Here is a 26,266-nt window from a genome sequence, read left to right as displayed (position 1 = left end):
CACCTGAGAAACTGCATACCAGGGGTCCAGGAGGTACCTAGGGTCCCCTCCGGCTCTCACCATCTGTGGTTCTGTAGAGAATGTGGAATTCAAAACAGAGGGCTGTTGGTGGGAGTCAGACATAGGGATCTCCACCATCTGATCCCAGAAAGGGAGGGTCAGGTGTCGCAGGGGCATGACGGGCAGTGCAGTGAGTCACACTGAGGTAGCTAGAAGCTCACTGCTCAGCGTGGAGGCTGCAGTGGCAACTGACATCGTGAATGTGGAGCAACCTCATGGAGGAGTTCAATGGCCTAGGAGCACTCAAAACAGACAGTGGGGTGAGCCAGGGTCAGGGGTTAGCCACACAGGCACAGCAGAGGGTCCAGGTGATATGGGGTCTATATGGTAGTAAGGGGCAACCTTGCCATGCCCTTGGGCCCATGTTGAACCCTAGAAGTCAGGTCTGATGCTAGTGCTGGTGTCTTGGAAGGGTGTGACCAGAGGATGGTGGAGACTGAAAGTGAGAGTGAAAGAGCAGGAGGACTAACAGGAAAGCGGAGCCTGGCAGGGACCCGGTGTTGCAGCAGTGCCGTGTGGTGACAAGGTCTAGGAAGTGCTCTCTCCAGCAATCAGCCATGGTGGTGATGGAGTTGTGGGGTGCAGGGGCTGGGTCAGATGGCTGCCGACCTGGATGACGACTGCAGTGCCATGTGATTATGGTAAAGGCAAATTCGGGACAATTCACAGAAATACTATTTCACACAGCAGGTAGTAATCATATGGTGCTCATTACTCTGAGAGGGAAGCCTGAAAACATAAATAGCTCCCAAGAAGTTCAAGTATTTGTCAAACAATGACAAATGCAAATTGAGTAACTAAGCCAAAAAAAAAAGTTGTGAGTTGATCTGTAATTTTGAATCTCAACCTCAGAGAAGCATATGATGACCTTCCAGAAGCTTTGTCTTGGAAGCCTGGACAGAGAAAGTATCTTGGGTAGAATGAACTTTGGTTCCAACCGAGTAGGGCTGTCCTGGTGGTGGTCTCATGTGTTAATTATTAACTTTCCTCCTTATTCTGCAAGAATCCTCTTAAACATGAGATAGGAATGATGCCTCACTAGGATGAGTGATGCCCCAGAACTCTTTGGAGCAAGTTGTATGTGCCCCACTGGGCCTGGGAGAAGCTAGAGACCTCTGCAGCTCTTGGAGGGACGTTAGAAGTCAGTGAGAGGAAGCACGTGCCACTGGTTCCCCAGCCCGGCGTGAGGAGTGGCGCCGCCATCCCCAGGATTCCCCAGGCTCCTGGGCTCCCTTCCTCACACCACAGGAGCAACTTTCCAAACCTCCCACCAGGAGGTGAAGGGCTGCCAAGAAAAAGAGTCCCTCTATTTCCATGAAGCCAGAACCTATAGTCAACTGCCCCTGTACCCCTGTACAAGGGGAGGATGTGAGAAGCAAGGCGTTCATACTTGACTGAGTTCTAACCTCATCTCTCCAAAGGCCTGGAGTTTGCCTTCATCTCTGGGCAGCTGCTACATACGCAATACCTCCCCTTGCTTAAGGAGAGCTGTCTAAGCAATATGGTGCTCGGCACATCCACTGATCATTGATAAAATGTGCCAGTCACCGTTAATGTGTTATTTATTTATTTATTTATTTATATTTGAGAGAGAGAGACAGAGACAGAGACAGAGAGACAGAGAATGTTCCATCCATTGGTTCACTCCCCAAATGCTCATAACAGCTGAAGCTGGATCAGGTTGAGGCCAAGAGCTTCAATACAGGTCTCCCACCAGAGTGGCCCAGACCCAAGTACTTGAACTTCCCCTTGCTGCCTCCCAGGGTGTGCATTAGCAGGAAGCTGGAGCAGAATTGGAGGCACTCCGACATGAGATGTTGGCATCCCAAGTGGCAGCTTAGCCACTGCACCACAATGCTCACCCCAAACATGCCAGTCATAAAAAGCAAAGAATATTTCGGACCCAGTGAGTTATGTTCCCAATCTCTTGAGGACAGCAACAAGGACAGCAGGAAAATCTGTCTTCCTGTGTGCTGTTCAGCCTTGACCTCATGGACCTATAACTGAGTGGACAAGAAGATCGTGCCCGGTCTCCCCCCGCTCCACATGTGCAGAATGCCAAGCAAGGTCCCGTGCTCCCTGAGCGAGCTTGAACTAGGGTGGCATTAGGATTAGCATTTAGGATGGCATTTCAGCCTCCCCTGGCTCTGATCCTGCCCTGGGCCCATGTCCAAGTTGCTTCCTTGGGGATACAACACCCACAACTAAGGTTCCCCACTAGGAGCTTTCAGGAGCCCACTTTGGCTTGTGAGCCACTTGGCTGGAGCGAGAGTGAGCTCTCCAGGGAAGGGCACTCCACAGAGGAACACCGAGACAGGGCCCCGGGGCCAGGCAGGGCTTGGGAGACAGAGGGAGAAGGCTGTCACTCTGGTTTATGTGGGACACCGAGAGGAGCAATCTGCCTAAAGGCAAGCCTGGACCAGGGAGGCTGAAGGCCCCAGCTCCTCACGGCCTGCAAAGAGGGGAGAACCCTGGTCCCCCAGCAACTCAATTAGCAGCAGGGAGACGTTTGAGTCCCCCTAGGGCTGTGGCTGTAAATAAAAATGCTGCCTTGGGCTCCCGGGACTCCTCCCACGTGCTTTGTTAACTTGTGATTAAGACCTTCAGGCCTAGCAGGCCGACTTTGGGGGAGGGAAAAGGTTGTTAGCTAAGGGTTCTGAACAGTAAAGGCGCTTGGCTGTGATCCTCTGTGCCCCAGAGATATAATTATCTCATGCACGATGGCTTTGCCACCTGTCACATCTTCTGCTTTAATTTCTTTTAATAAAAAGTAACTAGAGGGGTTGGTGTTTTCTGGCTACGTGACACATCTCGCTCTCTGCCAGGTTGGGACAAACTGCCCTGTCCTCTTTTCTGCCCGGGTCGCTCCTTGTCTGTGGCTGTCGTCGCCATCCCTTCCTGTCTGACCTGGGCATGCTCGCTGCACCGGCAGTGTCCACAGTGAGCACCAAAGCCTAGCGACACGTGCCTTCGCTTTTCTGGACTCCAGTGCTCTTGCGCAGGGCCTCCCTGAAGGTTCTGCCATCCCCAGATACCCCTAGAGCAGGCTCCTGGCAGGCAGCAGTGAGGGCCACACCCACCCTGCTGTGCCTGTGCCTGCGACTGTGCCCCTGGCGGGTCCTTTGTCTTCACAGAGGCCTTCCCTGCCTCTGTGGCTTGCCCCAGCTGCAGCTCTCCCCCCCCGCCGCCCCCGATCTCATGGGTCTCACTGGGGAGGCCTTGGCCACCTGGGGATGTAGTGAGAGAGCTGTCTGTACCCAGAAGGTGGCAGATTTGGGTGCTCAGCTGGCCCAGCCCTCAGTCTCCACATTGGTCTTCTTTCTCTCTGGAGCGGTTTGAATTCCCATTGCACAGCCTTCCAGTGCCCGTGTGTAGTCACCTGGGGGAACATCAGACTTAGCTGGGGTGGTTTTAAACGGAGGAAATGCTGTGTCTGTCCTCTGGTAACGTGTCTGTTTTCTCTTTCAGCCACCGGATCTCCAAGTCGAAATTCAGGTGAGTGTGCGCATCGCTCTTCCTTCCCTCTCACCGTCAGCGCCATCCTCAGCCACTGTTTGGGTGGCCCAAGGTAAAATCTGCCCGTTCAGAGGTAGCAGAGGGGTTGGTCTTCCACGGGAGTAATTGCTTTCTTTTTTGTTAGCAAGAAAAGTCTGGGGATCAAATCAGGACAGTAATGTTGAGGTTTGTGGAATTATTGTCTTAAACCGGCAGTCATTTGATAGCTCTGTCCCTTGGGGGTTACGACCCAAGGGCTGAAGTCCAGTGGAAGATAAGGTGCACCTGCTTCATGGGGCTGGGGCGAGGTGAGACATGAACCATGAGGACAGAGACTGGGCTGCATGTTGCTGCTCTCTGACTACCTCAGCGGCTTCCAGAGGCTCTGGGGTCTTCAGCCCACGCCTGCCTCTCAGTCTCAGCCCCTGTGCATCCCTGCAGATACCCTCCTTCCTGACTACATGCCTCGTTGCACTCACCCACGAGTTCCCTGTCCTCTTACACGTGGAGCCTTCCCCCTCCCCAGATGTCTTCACCCAGAGCACTCAGACTTGCACCACCAGTCCCAACTGTGCCCGCATCTGTGACACCTTCTGCACACTCCCCAGGGGGAGTTTACTCGCCCCTCCTGATTCCCACAGTGCTTTGCTGCTATCTCTAGCACAGCCCCACTGTGATACCCTGAAATACCAGCTCCTGGGCCTGTTCCCCCGATAGGCTTTGTCTGTGTGTCTCAGAGACTTTACTTCCAAGCAGTCTAGCCCAGTGCCTATCCCATGTGGGCTGTGCATATACGCATGTTGAGTAGATGAATGGACAAACACGTGGCGTGGGAATGAAAATTTACTCCCCCGAATCTTGGACATGCCTAAAGATATTGGCTGTTTATTTTCCATGATTGATCTAATCTTGCTTTCCTCGGCTCACCTAGGATGTAGCAGGAACATAAGTGTCGCTACATTCCAGTCTAGCTGGGTAGGGTTAATGTGTGGTCTCTCATCTTTCCTCTTCCCCAGCTCCCCTGTGGGATGGATCTGGATGCATGAGGGTGAGGGACTTTGAAATCCCAGGAAGCAGGGCCTGGTGAGGACACAGCAGGGGCTTCCTAAATATCTGCTGAGTGAGTGAATGTATCAATGGTCTTTCCCCAGGGAGATAAACTTGACACAGATTCAGACAAAATGTCTAATTTGACAGCCAAAGCTGAGAAAGCCTGTTGTGCTTTTAACAATTCCAGAGTCTCCACCCTAATAAGAGTAAATACATTTGAAATTATTTCCAAAATATTACTCTTATTTGTGCAAATGAGTAAATCATGAAGGAGGGAAGGAAGGAAGGAAGGAGCTATCATGATCTGGAGGATGGAAGAGAGAATTACATTTTTGTAAAGAATCTCTCAAGCTGCCAATTGCCCAGAACACTCAGGGTTATCCAGGGATATGTGGTATAACCTGCATTTTTGAGATGGAAGGGAAGAGCAGTGGCACCTCTCCTGGGGTCTCTGCTTGGCTTTGAGACCCTGCTGAGCCTGCTGTAGACCAGCCATTGGCCCTGACCTCTCACTCTGGGGAGAGTTCCTTCTTCTGCAGCCCCCAATCATAATATAGCATAAATACGGAGAGCAGACGCTGTATTCCCAAAAGGCTTTTCCTAGTTGCTACCATGAAGCCCATTTTCAGATGAAGAGATTGAGGATAGAGAGGCCAGAGTCACATGTTTCATGTACATCCATGTCATAATTCACACACAAGAGGCCACCTACTGTCACCATGACAACTGGTGGTAAGGTTCTGTCCGGCAAAACTAAGCCCTGTCCCTGCACAGCTGTTGTATCTTGGGCACAGTCACTAGCACTAGAGCAGTGCCTCTGAATAGAAATAGAATTTCTTGTAAAAGTTTTCTAGGAGCAAGTGTTTGGCATAGCAATTAAGATGCTGCTCAGGACACCCGAGTCCTGTATTAGAGTGCTTGGGTTCAACACTGGGCTTCCAATCCCAATTTCCTGCTAATGCACCCCAGGGAGGCAGCAGTGATGACTCAAATAGTTGGGTCCCTGCCACCCACATGGGAAATCTGGGTTGAGTAAGCCCCTAGTTCCTAGTTTTGATACTGCCCCAGACTCAGGTGTCGGAGTCATTTGGGTAATGAAGCAGTGGATGGCAGCTTGGTTGTTATCTCACTATATATATATATATATATATATATATATATAATATGTACACACATATATATTATATATACACACATATATATACACATATACACTCACATGCATATATATTTTTATATATATGATGTTTCTAGTAACTTAAAATTTTTAAAGGATTTAATAGTTCATATATCAAAAACATTATTATTTCAACATGTAATTAATGGAAAAAACTTAGTGAGCCCTTTGACATCCTTATTTTAAACTAAGTCTTTGAGATCCAGTGTGTGTTTTGCGCTGACTGCACATCTCAGTGTGGACTGGCCCCATGTCAGTGCACACAGCCGCATGTTGCTTGGGGATACTGTATCAGACAGTGTGATTCTGGAAGTCCCAGGCAGTTGTCTAATTCAGATTCTGTAGACTCTAGTTGACATCTAAGGCTGGCAGCAGGTTGAAAATGCCAACAAAATTATCAACACATTCTTAACTATTTTCTCTGGTGAGCAAAACAGTTTAACAAAGAGAAATATGAGGGGTCTTCAAAAAGTTCCTGGGAACTGTGTACTATGACAAAAATACAGGTGAATTTCAAAAACGTTTGCACCAACATAAACTTATCATTTAATTCCATTTTCCACAAACTTTGTGAAGTACCCCTGTAATCAACGTTGAATGTCATATGGGCCTTTTCCATCTGTAAATCTGAGAGGTGCAGGTTGTGGCTTATTTAAGAGAAATATTAGAATGGCGCTTTTAGACAAAATTAGTAGATTAATGAACTTATTATATATATACATATATATTTTTTTTTTGACAGGCAGAGTGGACAGTGAGAGAGAGAGACAGAGAGAAAGGTCTTCCTTTGCCGTTGGTTCACCCTCCAATGGCTGCCGCGGCCGGCGTGCTGCGGCTGGCGCACCGCACTGATCCGATGGCAGGAGCCAGGTGCTTCTCCTGGTCTCCCATGGGGTGCAGGGCCCAAGTACTTGGGCCATCCTCTACTACACTCCCGGGCCACAGCAGAGAGCTGGCCTGGAAGTGGGGCAACAGGGACAGAATCCAGCGCCCCGACCAGGACTAGAACCCGGTGTGCCGGCGCCGCTAGGTGGAGGATTAGCCTATTGAGCTGCGGCAACGGCCCAGGACTTATTATATTAAGGCAATAATGGAGTATTTCCTAGTATTCCCTATCAGCAAGGCCCAATTCACATTTGTCCCAGTCTCCAACAGCCCGTTTTTATAAAAGAGTTAAATCTCATGATTTTCTGTGTTACTTGTTCTTGGTCTTAGTCAGTAGAAAACAGAAACTTCCCCTAGCCTCCAGACAGAGCCTGCAGTGCCCACTGATTTGATGTGGTCCACTGTCTGAGATGCCCATGAGCAGTGACGGGCCAGGCAGACTACTGCAGGAGCTCTGGCCTCCTCATCTCCACCCTCAGCCCTGAGTCTCTGGAGCCTCATAAATCTCTGTTGCCTCTACTGCTGAGCCAACCTGTCAGCCCTGAGTTCTGGTGTGTAATACGGGACTGTGCCAAGCACCGGGGGTCGGTGGCCCGGTCCCCTTCCCTCATGGGGCTGAGGATCTCGCTGGAGAAACAAGAACCATGACAGTAAAAGCTAACTGACAACCCAAGGAACTGGGAAACCTCTCCTGGCTGCTCCATGTGCTCAGACACCTCCTATTGTGACAGCTTGCTTGGCACTCTGCAGGTTTCATGTAGACAGGGACTGTGCCTGTTGCATGAACTGTGGGCTCTCTAGCCCATGGCAGGTGTTCAGTGAAGATTTCATGCACGGGTCACTAAAATTAGTGATGCAGACAGTAAATGCTCTGGGAGTGCCACATGCTGGGGAGACTAGAAAGTTTATCACGGAGATGCTGGGGCCCAAGCTGAGCTCTACAGGGTGGGCGAATGTAGGAGGCAGAAGGTGGAGGCCCTGGTGGTTGGGGGCCTTCTATACAGCAGAAAGTCAAAAGCCAGGCCCAGAGCCGGGCGGAGGGGGCAGAGGCAGGGCTGCAGTGGTACAGGAGCTCAGAGAAGCCCAGTAGACCCATTGGCCTTCATCCTTCTCTGTCTGCATGGGGATGGTTCCGTTTGTAGAGCAAATGGCTTCCAGCTGGTGTGAAGGGAACGTGACTGGAAGGCAAGTTTCTCCTCCCTATTTTACCACTTACTTTCTGGATCTTCCGTGAATACGTAAACACAAATAAATTTACACATTCCAATAAAACCATTACATTTATTATACAGTAGGAAGTGTTGCCAGGAAACCAGTTGTCAAGTAAAGCTATATTTTGAAGAGTGGGAGGTGTGTAATTATCTTTAAATACTTTCTCTGGATAGTAATTACCCCCACCCCCACCCCAGCCCAAAATCCATGTGACTCCGTGAAAGGCCCTGTGCTGGAGCAGCCCCCTGTCACTGGGGTGTGGGGGAGGGTGGCAGTCCTGGCTGAGCCCGCTCCCCTGGGAGCCCCTACAGAGCAGGTCCAGAGCCACGTGACAGAGTGGCCGGCCCTCTCAGCATTCCACATCGGCTGCCCTGAACTTGGGGGAAGAGGGGCTTCAGGTCGTTGGTGTTCAGCTGACTCCAGGGCGGGTGCCTACACACTATAAAAGAAAGCAACTGTGATTGCTTGAGACTCCAAGCAATTATCAGTGATTTCTACAGTGAGACTGTGTCTATTTAAAATAGAGTCTTTGCAACCACAATGTAGCCTATTTAAGATCAGAGACGAGTTTGTCCTGAAAATTCATTTTCCAGGGGAAAAAAAAAAAAACCCTACCAAGTTTCTGTACAATGTGTTAGTCACACTCCCAGGAAAGAAGCAGGGCAGTGCTCTGCCAAGGGAAGGTGTTCAGCCCCAGGAACTGGTGGCCGTGGAGTCGCTTCTCACTATGGAGCGGCTGCAGCTCACTGTCCCACGCCTTTCCCCGCTCCACACACACGCACCGCTGAGATCGAGGGTGCGATGACCAGAGATGACAAGCATTCCAAGTGCGTTTGGAAGCCGCAGTTTTCCGACCACTTGGTGTTTCTTCTCTGGGGAGGGAATTTTTGAGTGTCCTTGCGAAGGCCTGGCGCCCACTGTCGATGGCATTCAAGCAGCCTGCGCCCATGGGTCGGATCAGAGCATCACCCAGGCGGCTCCTTCCCTTCCTGCCCCGCTCTGCAAGCTTAGCCAAGGTTTGGTACCAGGGTGTTCTACAGACCAAGCAGAAATACAGATGGGGCCAAGCTGTCCCCAAAGGCAACTTGGCAGGTGGGTGCAGGGATCCACTTCCCTGGCATCCCGGAGTGTGGGCTAGTTGGAGGGACGCCCTTTCTGGAAGTAGAAGAGTAAGGCTTGACCCCCATGACCAGTCTTATGCCTGCTTTGGACACACTCACATGTGGTACTGCCTGGCCCAGGGGCTTGGAAACAAGCACACAAGTGGTAGAAGTCTCACTTCACTCACACAGAGTCTGCCATTCCACCTGAACCCACCTGTGGAGGAAGGGCCTCTACAGGAGTTCGTGGTCATCTCTGGCCAGAAGGCCAGAGACATAGATCTAGAATATAAGGCCTGATTCAGTTTCACTGCCCTACAGTGGAAGGCCAGCGTTCACATACTGACCCTGTACTCCACACACAAACATACACGCACCCGAAACTGTTATTTTAGAAAATAATTTTCTTACTAATTTTTTTTAAAACCACCATCCTTATGATATGATCTGTGCTGTGATAGTTTCTGTTCTGGTCATTTTTCAGTGCCAGAAATGACCTCCTGGTCAACCCACTTGTGAGCTGCAGTATGAAGTCTGGAAATCTGCATGCTTAGAGGATGTCTTCCTGACTGGGGGAATTTGCAGACTGGGGATCATTTTATGGAAAACTATAGTTAGAGATTCTGCTTTGCTTCTTTACTGCCCCAGCAAGTGGGTCTCTCTGTGTGCCCTGCAAGCACCCCCAGCCCCCACCCAGAGCCGAGCACGCCCCTGCTCATAGCTGGCCTCCCTGCCCGGGGCCCCTCCTGTGTCACTCAGCCCTCTCCTGGCTCAGGGTGTCACCCTGGCAGATCACCCGGGCTAGAACTTCTGGCAGCTCCTTCCATACGTTCCCATCTCACCCTGGGCATCTGGTCAGCTCAGTAGCCTACAGATACTGCCTCCGAAATTGCTTTGTCGTTACTAAAGCGACTGCCATTATTGTCTCTAACCTGCAAAACCAGAAGAGTCTTTTTCGTGTTGCCCCTGATCCAGAAGCTGACAGGGGGCTGTTTTTGTTGGGTGTTTCAGTTTCCGAACATCAAACCCGATTGTGTCCCCTCTGCTGCCACAGCCCTCAGCACAGCCTTGTGCTGCCTTCCTCCTGTACATCACTCTGCTTCTCTACTTTGCACAGTGCAAGGTGTTTATGAAACGCGTCATCTGCCATTACCAAATCCAGCTAAGTTCTCTCTATCAAGAGCATGGAACTCAGGATGAGTTATAAGCCCTTTTACCATAGAATGACAAAATGGGACCTACGAGCTTCATGGTTCGCAGCCATAATTACACATTAGAACACCCTGGGGACTTTGAAAGTACCTAACCCCCAGAAATTTGCATCAGTTAATTGATGTTAGGGCCTGGGTACTGGTAAGGTTTCTTTTTGGGGGAAACGGCTATCGTTTTCTTGGGAAATCTGTGCATAACCAGGTTTCAGAATCACTGACAAAGGCCCTGAGAGACCATGGGAACACTTTGGTGACCATGGATGAGCTGAAAAGGTGTGTGTGTGTGTGTGTGTGTTGGGGGAGGGTCGCTTGTTTTCCCAAATAAAGGATATATTCTATATATATTCTATAACCCATAAAAGCAAAGCACCTCTGCTCCCACTTGTCCTTTACTTTGGAGGCGGTGTGGGTAAGGTGCAGGATACCCGGCTGGGGAGAAGACCAGGCCTGGCCCTGCCGCTCCGTGGTATGAGCCAAGGAATCCCCACCCGCCCCCGCCGTGGCCGTTCATTTTCTCCTCTGCAGTCAGGGTGACACCTGCCTTGCAGAGTCATTTAAGGAACCAGGGAGACATCCTGAGCAGGACCGGATAGGCTGGGCACGTGTCAGGCGCAGTAGCTGCTGCTAGTCCTATCGTTAACAACGCCGCGGTTACTAACAATGCTCTTAATACTTGCAATCCCACTTCCAACAACGCCACTAGTAGAAGGCAGTTTCAGTTACGAGCACCTTCAGCTCTAGGCAGATACGCTAGGTGGCATTTTATCGATACCCACCACAACCCTGAGATTGGCCCCAGTCCCATTTCACAGATGACAGCACTGAGGCCCGGAGAAGTTCAGACACATCCCCCCAAGCCCCTGCAGCACTGAGTCAGTGGGGCAGCCCCATTCTCTTGCAGAAAGCGTGCCCCCTGGCCACTTTGCTCTGGCAAGGCCAGGTGGGCTAAGGGTGGAAAGCAGCCCAGGTGGGGAAAATCCCATTTCATAGCCAACCCCACCCTTCTCTGCCTCCCCTTGTGCAGCCGCTACTGGCGCCGGTGGAATCGGTTCTGCAGGAGAAAGTGCCGCGCAGCGGTCAAGTCGAACGTCTTCTACTGGCTCGTGATCTTCCTGGTCTTCCTGAACACGCTCACCATTGCCTCCGAGCACTACAACCAGCCCCACTGGCTCACGGAGGTCCAAGGTGAGCCCCAGCCCCGGCTCACTCCCCTCAGCACTGAGTCCCCCGGGTGACAGAAAAGCAACCTGTGGCTGTGGCTCTTGGCAGGTGTCATGCTGGAGTCTCTGAGGGCCTGGTGGCTCACAGGAAAATGCCCAACCACAGTAGGAACAGACGCGGCTCACCCGACTGGGCCCACGCCATCTGCCTCCCCCCCCGGTCGCCGTTGGGTCCAGGTGGTGACAAGGACATGAGCTGCCGCTTGTTTGGCTAGCTCAGACCCTTGGCTGCCAACTTCTCAGAATGGATTTGCAGTGCCCCAGGCCTTACGCAGACGTGCAAGGATGAAATGTGCAAATGGGCAGGAAGTGCAAAACAGGTCCACGCCCCGGGAGCTGTCCTCACGGGGCCGGGGGTTTGGTGGCCAGGTGGGTCATCCTCCCAGCAGAAGAGGGCCCCACTGACCCCTCAGCCCTTGGCGTCCCCACAGCCTGGGGACTACACTCCAGAATTCTGGGAGGCAGCTCGCCTCGGGTGAAGAGGTCCGGCTCAGGCAGGTTGGACTGGGCAGATCACCACCCTCTCCGGCCCTCATCTCTCGCTCTGTGCGGACAAAGGAAGTGTGCACAAAGCCTTCTGGGTTGGCAGCTGCTCACAGACACTGTGCTTCCAGGGGCCCCTTTCCCACGAGCTGGGCTCCCACGGGAGTGGGAGGTCTGGGTATCGCTGGAGACGGGAGTGTTCTTCACTGGTGGTGGTGGTAACAGCCCTTTCTGTCTTCCCCCTCCCTACCCCCACTTGGTTCCTGCTGCTCTGGGGAAAACATCCTCCCCCCACAAGACACGGCCAATAAGGCTCTACTGGCCCTGTTCACTGCTGAGATGCTGCTGAAGATGTACAGCCTGGGCCTGCAGGCCTATTTCGTGTCCCTCTTCAACCGCTTCGACTGCTTCATTGTGTGCGGGGGCATCCTGGAGACCATCCTGGTGGAGACCAAGGTCATGTCCCCCCTGGGCATCTCTGTGCTGAGATGCGTGCGGCTCCTGAGAATATTCAAAATTACGAGGTATTTGGCTCCCTGTTGCTGTTTGGAGATGGGACTAGGGAGAAGTCCTTTGGGAAGGGAAGGGAGGAGGAAAGGCCTAGGTGGGAGAGTGGCTGTATTTTCTAGAAGGTTCTGCCCTCAGCTCATATGCAACAGAGGGGCATTTATAATTTGGAATTTCACTGGCTGCTAATATCAGAGGTTCAACTCAATGGCGTAAACAAAGCAGGTTTATTCTGTCGTGTGAAGGAAGTCCAGAGACAGGTAGCCAAAATGTCTTCAAAGAAAGTGTCAGGGACTCAGTGTCTTTCTGTCCCTCACTAGCCTTGGTGTTGATTCTACCCCAAAGGTCACAAAACAGCTCTAATTCAAAGCAAAAAGAAGAAAAGGGGCTAATGGGGGCACCCGTCCCAGCTGAGTTAGTCTCTCTTACTCCCAGACACACCTATTAGCCTACTCTCAGAACAAAATACAAAAATTAATATGTGTTGGTGAGGGCATGGAGAGATTGCAGCCTTTGCACATTGCTAGTGAGAATGCAAATGTAATGCAACCACTGTGCAACTGTGGAAAACAGTGTGGCTGTCCCTCAGATAAATAACAAATGGAATTACTCTATTATCCATCAATCCCACCTCTGGGTATGTAGTCATAAGAGTGTGAATCATGGCGTAGAACAGATATTTGTACCCCTGTGTTCATAGCAGCATTTTTTACTGTGGCAAAACCTGGAAACAACTGTAGTACCCTATGGTTAATGGATAAACAAAATGTGGTATAAGCAAGATGAGATATAGCCATACAATGGAAAATCATTCTGCTTTTAAAGGAAGGGGGTTCTACAGTGTGCTACTACAGGGGTGACTCTTGAGGACTGAGTGAAAGAAGCCACTCGCAAAAAGCTAAGTACTGCAGGAGTCCATGTATATGAGGTACTTGGAGTAGTCCAGGCCACAGAAGCAAGGGCAGGTGTTTGATTCGGTGGTTTAGTTGCTACTGGGGACATCCACAGCCATATTGATGTACCAGAGTTCAAGACCTGTCTCCACTTCCCATTCTACTTCCTGTAAATGGGTACCCTGGGAAGCAACTGGAGATGGCTCAAGTACTTGGGTCCCCACCACCCAGATGGAGTTCCTGGCTCCTAGCTCTGGTCTCACACAGCCCCAGTAGTTGGAGTGAACCAGTGGGTGGAATTCTCTGTGTGTCTCTCTATCTATGTCTCTCTGCCTTTCAAACCAGTAAAATAAAAATAAACTACAAATCACAGTATGGTAGACGAGTACGAGGAGGAGTTACTATTTAATGGTTAGATTTCAGTGAAAGAGTTTTTGAGAGGGGTGGAAGTGGTGCTTTCATAGCACCATGAGTGTCTTTAGCATCACTGAACTATATGCCTAGAAATAGTGATGATGGTGATTTTTGTGCTGTGTCAGTGGGGGGAACAATGTCTCCCAGAAATCTCACCAAGGGCAGCTGTTCTCATTGGCCGCCCTCGCTGTTAGGAAGACTGCGAAGTGAGTCTTTTGGCTGGGCTTTTGCTACTGCAAATGCAGTCAAGATCCATTAGCTGTGGAAGGAGCCTGAGGGACATGGTGCTACAAATGGCTTTCATCCCTCCTTCACACGTCCACCCCCTCTCCATCTGTCTGTCCATCTGCCCACCCAAAGACTGCAGACTCTCTCACTGTCCAGGGCGTGCTGAGATTCTCATGATGAGGATGGGGGCGGTGGCATGGGGAGGGGGCAGTGTGCTCTGGGACAGTTTTCAACTGGGTCGTGATCTGTTTGGGGCAGTGAAATCAATTTATTGGATCACAGCCATCATTTTTAACAGCTTTATTGAGATATAATGCATATACTTTACATCTACCCCTTGACATATACTAGTCAGTGTTTCACACACACACACACACACACACACACAGTTTTGCAGCCATCACCACGCTCTAGCTGTGGGACATTTTCATCACCCAAAAGAGAAAGTCCTCCTATGCCAGCTCTAGGTGACCACTGCTTTACTTTCTGCCTCTGTTGATTTGTGTGTTGTGGACAGTCTACATCAGTGCAGACATGTGGTGTTCTGTGTTGTTTCAAGGTCCTTCTGTGCTGTAGTAGGTGGCAGTACCTCCGTCCTCCATTGCATGGCTGAGTTACATTTTATGTCTGCATTCCTGAGTGATGAACATTTGGTTTCATGATAACTTTTGATTACTATGAATGATGTTGTTATGAACATTTAGATCCACATTTTTGTATACCTGTATGTTTTCTTTTCTCTTGGATATATACCAAGGAGTGCTACATCTAGGTCATGTGGTAACTCTGTGTTTAAGACTTTGAGAAATTGTTTTCTAAATAGACTGGACTATTTTACATGCCCACCAAAAACATACAAGGGTTCTAATTTCTGCACCTTCTCACACCCATTGTTTGTAACCAAAGAATGATATCGAATAGAAGAACATTGGAGGGGCTCACGTGGACATAGCACTGAGATCTGAATCTGATGTGCAGTGTAAGATCTGTTTCTTCCTGTGGATGGCAGTCAAACAGAGAAGGAAAAATTGCAAACACTTGGAAGGGGGCCTATTTTCTGAAGTACCAGCCCCCTCTTCTTAAGAATCTCTACTCTGGGGGCAGACATTTAGCCTAATGCTTAAGATGCCCACACCCTGTATCCCCGTATCAGTGTCTGGGTTCCATTCTTGGCTCTGCTCCTGACTCCAGCTTCCTGCTAATGCAGATGCTGGGAGGCAGTGGTGATGGCTCAAGTGACTGGGTCCCTTCTACCCACTTGAGAAACCTGGATTGAGTTTGTGGCGCCTGGCATCAGACCCAACCCTGGCCCAACCCTTACCATTGTGGTCATTTGGGAAGTGAACCAGCAGATGGGCTCTCCTCCTCCTCCCCCTCCTCCTCCTCCTCCTCCTCCTCCTCCTCCTCCTCCCCTTTCTCCTCCTTCTCCTCTTCCTTATCCAACAAATAAAAACAAAAATAAGATCTCTAATTAGGGACCCAAAAAATCTGTGCCGTGGGGAGTCTTTGGTAGTCAGCACACTAATGAAGGTTGGCACACCTAGCTCAGTGTCCTTCAGAACTTGGCTGAGTGAGTCAGCTGGCCCTGCAAAGCATCCCTTGGTATTTCTGTTCTCTTCACACTATTCTCAGCAACTATCCAGCACTCACACTGCTGTTACAGATGATCCAGCGAGACAAGGCATTTAAAAGTGTTAAGTTCAGGGATGGCCATTGGTGCCGTAGTTAAGAAGCTGTTTGTAATGCCCACATCCCATATCAGAGTGCCTGGGTTTGGGTACTGGTTCAACTTCTGCCAGCTTCATACTAATACACACCCTGGAAGATAGCAGGTGATGGCTCAAGTAGTTGGGTCCCTGCTGGGCCAGGCTGAAGCCAGGAGCTGGGAACTCCATCCAGGTCTCCCAGGTAGGTGGCAGGAACTGACTACTTGAGCTATTACCTGTTGCCTCTCAGTATGTGCATTTGCCAGAAGCTGGAATCTGGAACAGAACCAGGACTCAAACCCAGACACTGATACCAGACATGGGCATCTTAACCAGTATCTTAACTGCTAAGCCAAACGCCTGCCTCTTATACACGGAATTTACATCCATATGTTTAGCACTTCTGAGCAACAACCTCCTTCCCCATCTCCTCCCAAAAAAGAGCTCTTCCTAAAAGTCCTGAATATGTTGGCATTTCAGAAAAATCCTTGGTTTGTAGTGAAAGTATTAGAAACACTACTGACACTCATCATTAACATGTGTCAGTGCTTACTCCGTGTCGGATAGCATGACCCAAAAGCTTACATAAGTTAGCTCCATTAATCTTCACAGTTTCCTGTAGGAGGAGGAGGATAGGCTACTACCATTACTATTCTTCCTATTTTGCAGCCTAACAATGAACACAACTACGTCCCACATCCGAGTACCTGGATTTGATCCCTAGCTCTAGCTCCTAACACTAGCTTCTTCCCAATGTGCGCCCTGGGAGGCAACAATTGGCGGTTCAAGTAACTGAGTTCCTGCATCCAAGTGGTAGACCTGTGTTGAGTTCCTGGCTCCTGGTTCCTGGCTCCTGGCTTTGGCCAAACGTCATTCTGAGTATTGCAAGCATTTGAGGAATGAACCAGAGGATGGAGTGCTCATTCTTTCTCTCTCAATCTCTCTCTCTCAAATAAATAAGTAATGTTTTAGAGGCAGGTATGCCATTCTTCGGCTACTGTGTTCCCAGCCACTCCTTGAAACATGGGGCCAACAGGCCACACTGTCTTGTATTGCCCGTGAGACAAGACTTCAAGAATGTTACATATTGAATCTTATGGATAGATAGACGGTGATTTTACTTGCTCCTCCTGAGGTCTGGTACAAGCTATTTTTAACTTGGAGTTTTCAATGCCTCTTAATGTTCAAAAGTCTATGCATTGGGGGTTTTGTTTTTGTTTTAGATTTCTATAAAAAAAGAAGCATCACTGTTAGATATTGTTATACTATCTTGAAGAGATTTAGCATTCATTTTATTTTTAATTACTAATTTGTCTATTTCTAATATGAAAGTATTGTCAAAAAACATTTTTCAAAAGCTAATTCTTTTGAAAATTTTTATTTATTTATTTTAATTTTATTTGAAAGGCAGAGAGAGAAAGAGAAAGAAAGAAATGACAGACAGGCAGAGATACTTCGTCACTGATTCACTCCCCAAGTGTGTACAACAGCCAGAGTTGGCCTAGGCCAAAGTCAAGAGCCTGGAACTCCATCTGGATCTCCCACATGGGTGGCAGGGGCCCAAGTACTTGAGCTATCATCTGCTACTTCCCAGGGTGTGCGTTAGCAGGAAGTTGGATCAGAAGTGGAGTAGTCAGGACTTGAACCAGGCACTCTGACATGGACTGCAAGCATCCCAAGTAGCCACTTAAACTGCTGCACCAAACACTACCCCTCAACAATTATCTTTATCAGAGAGCTCCTCGGAGTTCTTCCACAAGAAGGATTACTAGTACTTTCAGATCTCTATCGGGTTTATACACAGAATAATGTTATTATCTAATTGGAAGTTGCCTTGACAAAGGCTATTATCTTCCTATTTTCAAGTCTCCAAACTTTCTTGGGACTTTGGAAAACAACAAAAAGGCCGACTGAGCTGGGGAATCGCATGTGTCCTCTGGACCTCGTCCCCAGCCACAGATATGAGCACAGTGCAATCCAGTGACCACGAAAGTGCCTAAAATATGGGCTGCGTGTGGACATTGCGGTCTCTTAAGCTGAGCCTTGAGATGGGTTGCCTATATGTGGTCCTGACATCAGACACATTTCTCCCTTTTCTTTTTAAAATCCCCCAGAGAACATGTTGTAGGATCTTACTATAGCCCCTCCTATGCTTTAGAAGCATTTTTTTTACAATGTGGTCTGAACCCATGAATGTGATTCTTAAGCTGAGTTGAACTCATTAAGGGTAATCACAATGTAGAATCTCCCCTACAGAGGCAGGCCAGTGACCCCTAGAGAGTTCCATGCTGGTGTCCCCATGACCTCACTTTGAGAACCACTGCCCTATTTCCTGCTGTTGTCCTTTGTCCACTTTCTTATATTAAAAAATAGCCCTTTGTAATGGTGAACTGCTATGAATTCAGCATTTGAAATGTGTTGATTCTGACCTGCCCTCCCGCCGCCCATGCCTTTGCCAGAGGCCCAAGAGTTGAGAACACCAATGTCAGTGGCCCTCAGCCATGATGTCACAATAGTCAGTATGTTCCCAACAGTTGAGCAGTGTGTGTAGTAAATCATTTGTAATTACTGCAAGCTAAAAAAATAGTTTTCATTTCTCTTTTTAAAAATGTTTAAAGTTTTTTTTAGTTTTCAAATTTAGCAATTTTAAAGATTTTTGTCATATTTACTTTATGTGTAGACCCTATATTCATGCATATATGTATACTATTTTATTGAAAACAGGGCTATTAACATCACAAAGTGAAGGGTTCATGACATGATCCAAGCATGGCAGATGGAAGGGTTATGTTGTCATGTACATCGTATGATTCACTGAGGCACTGTTTATGACTCAATACCAAATGATATGACATCCACACAATTTTTGTATCCTAATATATTAATTTCCGCAATTAAGAGAAAGCCTGTGAATTTATCTTTCTGAGTCTGGCTTATTTCACTTAGCATAATGACCTCCCATTCCATCAATTTTGTTGCAAATGTCAGGATTTCACTTTTTATGGCTGAATAATATTCCATCGTGTGTATAAACCACATTTAGAAATAAAGTAAAATAGTGTGTTGTCTTTGTGACATCATCACTTTTAGCCCATTATATTCTCAGCTGCTTTTATGAGTGGATGTGGCTGGCATGGACTTCTGACCCATCCATACTGCCTAGTGAGATCAGAGGTCTTGGCCAGATCGTTGAATTGTCAGTGTGCTTACATTGTGTGTGTTGTCACAGTCTGAAAGCACCTTGCAGAGCATAGTGTGTGTGTGTGTGTATGTGAATATCTTCCATCCCGTGTGGCTCATGAAAATGAAATCCCAGAAGTCCTGCACTAGACTGCAAGTGCAGAGCTGTCACAGGCACACTGCTGAGCGGGCACCGTGCTATCAGTGGGATAGGGAAGAATAAGGAAGACAAAAGCCCCACCCCTGGGAGAACAGAGGGGCCTGCACGTGCCCTGGGTCTTTGTCCTTTTTGGGTAAACTGCCCAGAGCAGCGGGCCTCCCAGCCACATGATGGGTGGGGTGCTTTCTCCTGTTCTGAGGTTTCGGGTCCCTAAATGTTGCTAAGACTCAACATCCAGTTGGTCTCCCCTGTGTCAGATCTGTCTGATCCATCATCACTCTGTGAGGAGGAAGAGGGGCCTAAGGTAGGTTAGGTCTGGATATGCCTCCAGGTTCCTAATCACATCCCATTATTCATACAGTCAGCTTGGAGCGCCACAAGATCCCCCCTGCACTTGCTGTTCTCCCCCTCTGGACCTGTGGCACCCCCTCATTTTTCCAGCTTTTCCCCTTCCCAGGCCCTGAAATGGGAGCTGGGGCTGACTCAATAAGGAGTCACTCAGGAATCATGACCACCCGTGGAACTCCACAGAGCCCCAAGGTGAGAGCCTTTTGCAACTCTTCCAGGCTGTGAATGCCTCTGATTCCCTGCCAGAGTCTGGCTGTGGGCCTCGGCCCCACTCCCCCTCTCCCACCACTCTCACCCCCCACTCTTCCCATGGACCCATGGGGCCTGTGAGCTCAATGAGGGCCCGTGGGAAGGAGGTATATAGTTGACCCCCAGTGTCTTGAGGGGGTGCACACAGATACCAAGCTCCACAGATGCTCACATCCCTTGTATAAAATGGTATAGCATTTTCAAGTCACTTGCACACATCCTCCTAAACACTTCCAACCTCCTCTAGACTACTTGTATCTACTACAGTGCAACTGCTACGTAAACAGTATGCATTGCTTAGGCCTGCAGGGCTGGGGAACCTTTATCTGCCAAGGGCCATTTGGATACTTATAACATGATCCTCAGGCCATACAACTAGATCAACTTAAAAGTTAGCCTGCCATAGAATTTTGAGTCCCACCTGTGATGGCTGTGACAAGGCCAGACAAAATGATTTCGCAGGCCTCATCACCCCTGGTAATGACAAGATCAAAAGTCTACAGAGACACAAGTTTTTCCCCCCAAATATTTTCATTTCACACCTAGTTGAATGTGCAGATGGGGAAAGTATGGACAAGAAGGTCAATGTTTTGTGTTTGCCCAGTTTTTGGCCAAGAATCTGTGGAGAAGGCAGCGCAAACACAAGAGCTGCACACTGGGCATGGACCTAAAGGGCAGTTATTCTCTGTGATGGGGGCTGACTGTATCACCTCCTGGGGACCAGGAAGATGCTTGGGAGATGACTTGAATGTGCTCCTTCCCCATCCCTGACAATCCCATTGCCTTAGGGGACAACTAAGTGACCCTGAGGAGCTCCTGGTCCAGCAGTTCTAAGGGGCACCCTCCTACAGCCACCCCAAGGTCAAGGCCAGGCTGCCTTGCTATTTGGTCAGGTGCAGGTTCAATGTGACCAAGGCATCAGATGCAAACAGATTAGACAAAACCTTGAACTTGTTAGCCAAGCCAGGTTTGACTAAGGTGAAGTTGAGGGAGCAGAGGCAGAGACCAACAGGAACTGAGCCAGTGGATGAGGCTGTCACCCCCAGGCTGTTCCAGACCCTCACCAAGTCAGCCTAGAATTCTCTGCGGTTTCTTCTGGCCCAGAATATGCCCAGTTCAGCCACCAGCTAAACGAATCCCTCCAGGCCTTAATGAATTTTAAAGGGCCAGGGCTTCCCTCTACCTGCTTCCCAGGTCATTTCACCTGACTCCATTCCTCCTGGCTTCATTCCCTCCCTGGAAGTCTACATCTCACAGACTCATCCCCTGAAATTTGCTTTATGCATATTCTTCCAATAGATCACTTGCCACTGAGACTAAGAGGATTTTGTCTTTGCCTTTCAGGAAAAGAATGGCTGGGACAAGTATAAATTTAGTTATGACCCTCTCTGCAATGGAGAGGAAGGACAGTGGAGCATTTGCAAAGCACCCCAAAGTGGTTGGTGCTGGTTTTTGAAGATATTTTATTTATAGAAAGCTCAAGGCTCTGTTCTATACCTAGAATAAAGAGAAAGGACCACGCTCTGAGCTCTTTGAAGCAAAAGACTCATGAGATGAAAGCTCCAATTCAAGGAAGGCAAGGATCTCTTTATATTGCAGAAAAGGAGGTAGAAATCCATAGAGCCTCAAGCTCAGAGATAGACTTAGAGGGGGAAAAACAAATGAGGATGAAAGTATACATGAACAGATGATGGTAACTTAAACCCAGAGAGGCAGAGGGGAATGGTAGCAAAAGTGAATGGGTGGTGAGCAAGCGACAGAACCTACAGGAAGGCTGTTGGGCATGGGGAGATGGTCCCTAACAAAGAAGCCCTCAAATGTGATTAGAAGCCCTCAAATGTAAATAGATGGGTGTGGTTTGGGTAGACAAACACGTGTGCTTTAAAGAGAATGATTCACAGTGGCCAGAGGATGGGAAAGAAAAGTGGACACCAAGGCGGAGGGTGGGGTGGGTGGAGCATGTGAGGAGGGGAGGGGCGCCTCTGCAGCTGGCCTGCACTTTGGGCCCTGGGAGCCCCGACGCTGAGTGTAGATCTCTGTGGGTGCCCTGAGCCTTTCTGAAGTGGTGATAGTGCTCTTGGCTCAGGTCTCCTCAGTCCTCAGTGTGCCATGACCAAGACATTGCGTACTTGAAGTGGCTCACTGTTGGCATGTGGGTGTGTGATTTCATATCTTGGACCCTTTAGGATCAAAGCCTCCATAACTTCATGGTTAACGTGCCATTGACCACTCTACCTTGCCACCAGCCAGTCTTCCTAAACAGGAGGGAAGTTCTGGTACGAGAGAGGCCATTGTCTCATCTCAGGCCATAATGGCAGTGCCATGGAATCCGAAGGATGCTAATAAGTTTAGAGTGTGAAGATCTGTAGGGCTACCAGCCAGTTCCCCCATGTGGTATTCCATGCCACTCCACCCACCCATCAGGCTGCTGCCCAGGCACCAATAAATCTCATTTCTATCAGCAATAAATGAAGGCCCAGCTACTTGAGCCAGGCCTCCCAGAGTCTGCATTAGCAAGAAGCTGGAGTCAGGAGCCAGAGCCGGGAATCAAACCCAGACACTCCAATGTGGGATACCGGCACCTTCATCACTAAGCTGAACACCTGTTCCAGTTCTCACTTTTAATAGAATCCTTGCCCATTTCCAGCCTCCCTTGGCCATCCCTGCTCTTACACCGATTTCTCTGCTGGCCCCTGTAGAATGTCACTACTTGCCACTTCGCATACCAGCCATTTCCAGAACAGAGTTCTCCTCTAGTGGGTGACTCAGTTTGTTTCTCCACCACAGCCTCCTCTTCCCTAGAAGCCCAGGCTCTCTGAGAGGCTCCTCCCTCAGGAGATGTCCCTCCCACCTCCCCTCCCCTCTCTGCCTCCTACACTGGTCCACACTGCCGAACTCCTTCCCCATCTATGAAGACTTCCTCTGTGGATTCAGGTGCTTCCTTGTCTAGCTACCTTGAGAGATAGGACAGAGACATGAGCCTGGGTTGAGTTATTTCCCTCCTATCCATGTACCCCATGAAAATTAAGGCTCTGCCCTCCCACAACCATTAAGACTTTTCCAGAATATTCCATGACAATTGAACATGATACTGTGGCTCTCCACAGGGCTCTGTGACCTTAGTCCACATGCAGACGCCCTCCCCTGTGGTTTATTTGGAAATTTTTGTTATAAACATGCTCTAAAAGTACTGGTTCCTTAAATAAATAACTGCTATGGTTGGAGCTTTAATGCCCATGAGGCACCATGAGGGCTGGGCTGGCTGCATGGGGCTCCCCAAGCCCCAGCTCCATGGTTCGAGAGTGGACCTGGGAACTGAGTTTTGAAGATGAAGAAGCTTCCCAGTTGGTTTTGATCTCCAGGCAGGTTGGGGAAGGAGGAGAGGGCATTGTACCCCAGAGAGTTTTTCTTCCTTCCTTCTTCAAACAGAACACTTTACCCTCTAACCCATTAGGACCCCACACAGCCCATCACACATATTGAGTTATGCAAAATTGATCTGGGGCCAAAGATGGGGAAGATAAAGGGAGAAGCCTCTGGGCTCAGAGCTTATTTGGATTAAACAAGACTGTCACTAGTAAATAACACTGCAGAGTATGCCTAGAACACATACAAATAAATATGGATTAGCATGCTCCTGCAGAGGAGTTGTGGCTGGCCGGTAAAAGGGAGAGGAAATGAATTTGTGAAGGAGAAAGAGTGGGCAAGGCTGCAGCTTCTGGGGTAGGCTTTGAGGCTGGTGGTAAGATGGCTGCCTCCAACACTGGAGTGCCTGGATTTGCTGCCTGGCCCTGGCTCCTGCCAATGCAGACCCCAGGACACAGCAGTGATAGCTCAAATGGCTGGGTCCTTGCTACCCATGTGGGAGACCTGGATGGAGTTCCTGGCTCTAAGCTTCAGGCTCAGCTCAGCCCCAGTCATTGTGGGCATTTGGGGACTTGGGGAGTGGGCCAGTGGGTGGGAGCGTGTTCTCTCTCTTTCTCCCCTCCCGCCAATAAACCATTGGCCCATCTACTCCTGCACTTAACGTGGAGGTGTTCTCTGAGAAGTGACTGGACTGGGGGCACAGCTGTGGGCTCTGCCATGGGGTGGTTCACACATCATCCACTTAAGCTGGTGATGAGCTGGGATCTCTAATGGGGGAAGTCAAAAGTCAGTGGCTTGGAAGGCAGGCAGGCCAGCCCAGGAGCCATAGGGAAATGTGATTTTTCTGGTTTTTGTACTTGCTCCTGGCAGGGACTGTATCCCTTTTGCCACAGTGCATTTCCTGGTCCTGAACTGACCCTTGCACAGGTGCCCAAGCCACTGTCAGTAGCTGTTAGTAGGTTCCCCACACTCACTTTTCCCTGAGAACGGGATTGCCCTAAGCTATGGTGAGTGCCTCTGTATTAGCAGAGGAAAGATTGTTGGTCCTGCGCCAAGGATCCCCCCTGAAGCTGCTCTCTGCTTGTGGCAGAGCTGCCTGGCCCACTCACGGAGGACATGTATGTTGAGCTGCCCCCCAAGGCTGTGATGGGTTTGTTACAATCTGAGACTTCCTTCTCAGAGTCCTGTGGGATCCTTGTTGAAAATCCAGATTTCTGAGGCCCAAACTATAGCTACTGAATCAGAATTTCCAGAGGACTCGCTTTTACCCAGCCCATTCTTAAAACAGTAAATGTGGGAAACTCTGCTCATACATGGGTGACCTGATTCGGGTCCATGCTGGACAACTGTTGCCTGGACTCGACTCAAACTGGCGCTCTTGGGAAGAAAGTGGTTTGTTTCTGCTTGAAGCCCAGCGGCGGAGTTACTAACCCTCAGCTTCTGTGTGCCAAGCTGTGTGCTGGGGCTTTCCCTGGGCAGCTGGGGGTTACATCATGGAATCTTCCCAGTAGCCCAGCAGCATCTCCATTTCTCAGACAGGGAGGCAGGAGGAAGTGGGGGAGCTAAGGGACTTGTCCAAGGGTGATGCAGCTAGCAGGCTTGGAGCCCTGAGTCCCTTCTCCTCCAAGTTACACATCACTGGTCCCGAGATGGGAACCGACAAGCTCCACACTCACCCCCACCCCCCACCCCACCCCTACCCATGGGGAAAGGGAAGAGCAGGGAGTGGGAACCCTCTTGGGACCTGTAACAGCGGACAGGCAGTGAGTGAGGAAGGATGAGCGGGTGAGAGCCTGAAGGAAAAGGCAGCTGACCTCCCTCCCCATGTTGGGCTCCAGGTACTGGAACTCCTTGAGCAACCTGGTGGCCTCCCTGCTGAACTCGGTGCGCTCCATCGCCTCCCTGCTCCTGCTCCTCTTCCTCTTCATCATCATCTTCTCTCTGCTGGGGATGCAGCTGTTTGGAGGCAAGTTCAACTTCGATGAGATGCAGACCCGGAGGAGCACGTTCGACAATTTCCCGCAGTCCCTGCTCACCGTGTTTCAGGTACAGTTTCTTCCGGGAGGGTGGCAGAGTGCTAAGGAGGTGGGCAGGGTGGCGGGAGGGGGCTTGACAAGGTAGCAGGAAGCCTGGCCTGCTGCCAGGCAAGCAGAGCCAGCCTGGGCAGTCAGCCCTGATGGGCCCTGGGTCCCCTGTGTATCGTCCCCTCCTGCCAGCCCCTTGGAGACCCACCCCAGGGGGCGGGGGTGGTGGTGGTGAACTGTTACGGGAGAAATCTAAGGGAGTAGCTTAAAACTTCACTCTAAGCCATGGAACCCTTGGGTCAGATAAATTCTGCGTGAAGCCCTGACTGCTCTTGTTGGGGGAGGGGAGGCTGGAGGAGCTCTGTCTTGGCTACCCACACACTTGCCCCAGGGAAGCAAATATAACTAGTCCATCAAACTTGTGATTTTTGTAGTGATCTTGACTTAGGGAAAAACTTTCATGGCACTTATTAAACTTGAAACTGATTTGGTTTATAGAGTAAAATGAAAAATAATGTGGGTGGTACCAAAAACCTTAAAGGTAGTACCCCCATGACTGGTGTTTGGGAAAAATTGGCTGGTGCAGTTTAATACTATCTAAACAAATGCATTCAAAACAGTAAAGGGGCCCAAAGCTCAGCCCGAGGTGTGGCTCCCGGGGTCAGCTCATGCACTGTGTGTGGATAGTAGGAGGGGTTTTGATCAAATAACGATGCCTATGGCCACACACTTTGCCTGAGGATAGCATCAAACTCACCCAGGTTAATATCTCGGAGCCCCTGGGGTGGAGACCTGGGGGCCAGAAGGAGGGAGAGCAGTGGAAAAGAGACTTTGGACATTTTTATTAACATAGAGGGGCAGGGCAGGGCAGGGCAGGGGCGTTTTGGGGTTTGCTGTTGGTCTAACGCTGTGTCCCTTATTGGTGGGAATGTGTCATTCAGATCCTGACCGGGGAGGACTGGAATTCGGTGATGTATGATGGGATCATGGCTTATGGCGGCCCCTCTTTTCCAGGGATGTTAGTCTGTATTTACTTCATCATCCTCTTCATCTGTGGAAATTGTATCCTTTGCTGCTGACCCCAACCCCTCTGCCCGCCCCCCTCAGCCTGCAGCACAATGCCAAACTGGTGTGCCTGCTGGGCCTAGCGCGGGGCACAGAGCACTGGGTGCCCCGGTGAGCTGGGGGAGGCTGTTCTGGGGAAGAAACGTGTCCCAGACTAGGCTTCTTTGGCAGTGGAGGTGGGCATGGGTGGAAACCTCAGCTTTGGTGTGAGGATGCACCTTTCTCTTCCTGAG

General features: G+C 49.7%; 1 protein-coding gene across 17 annotated transcripts in view; it reads left to right on the top strand.

Moving 5' to 3' along the window:
- The window catches only part of CACNA1C (calcium voltage-gated channel subunit alpha1 C), a 631,672-nt gene that overhangs the window by 503,828 nt on the left and 101,578 nt on the right, over positions 1–26,266 (top strand). For all 17 annotated transcript variants that reach the window (XM_062194587.1, XM_062194598.1, XM_062194596.1 and 14 more), the window contains 5 exons: positions 3,529–3,555; positions 11,215–11,375; positions 12,192–12,417; positions 24,783–24,990; positions 25,910–26,030. In XM_062194587.1, the coding sequence (XP_062050571.1) occupies positions 3,529–3,555; positions 11,215–11,375; positions 12,192–12,417; positions 24,783–24,990; positions 25,910–26,030 (743 nt within the window). The remainder of the gene's footprint in view (positions 1–3,528; positions 3,556–11,214; positions 11,376–12,191; positions 12,418–24,782; positions 24,991–25,909; positions 26,031–26,266) is intronic.

This window comes from Lepus europaeus, chromosome 6, assembly GCF_033115175.1.
Source record: "Lepus europaeus isolate LE1 chromosome 6, mLepTim1.pri, whole genome shotgun sequence".
Classification (NCBI taxonomy): Eukaryota; Metazoa; Chordata; class Mammalia; order Lagomorpha; family Leporidae; genus Lepus; species Lepus europaeus.
The sequence above is the reverse complement of the archived record's forward strand: the minus strand, read 5'-3'. Positions and strand labels throughout refer to the sequence as shown.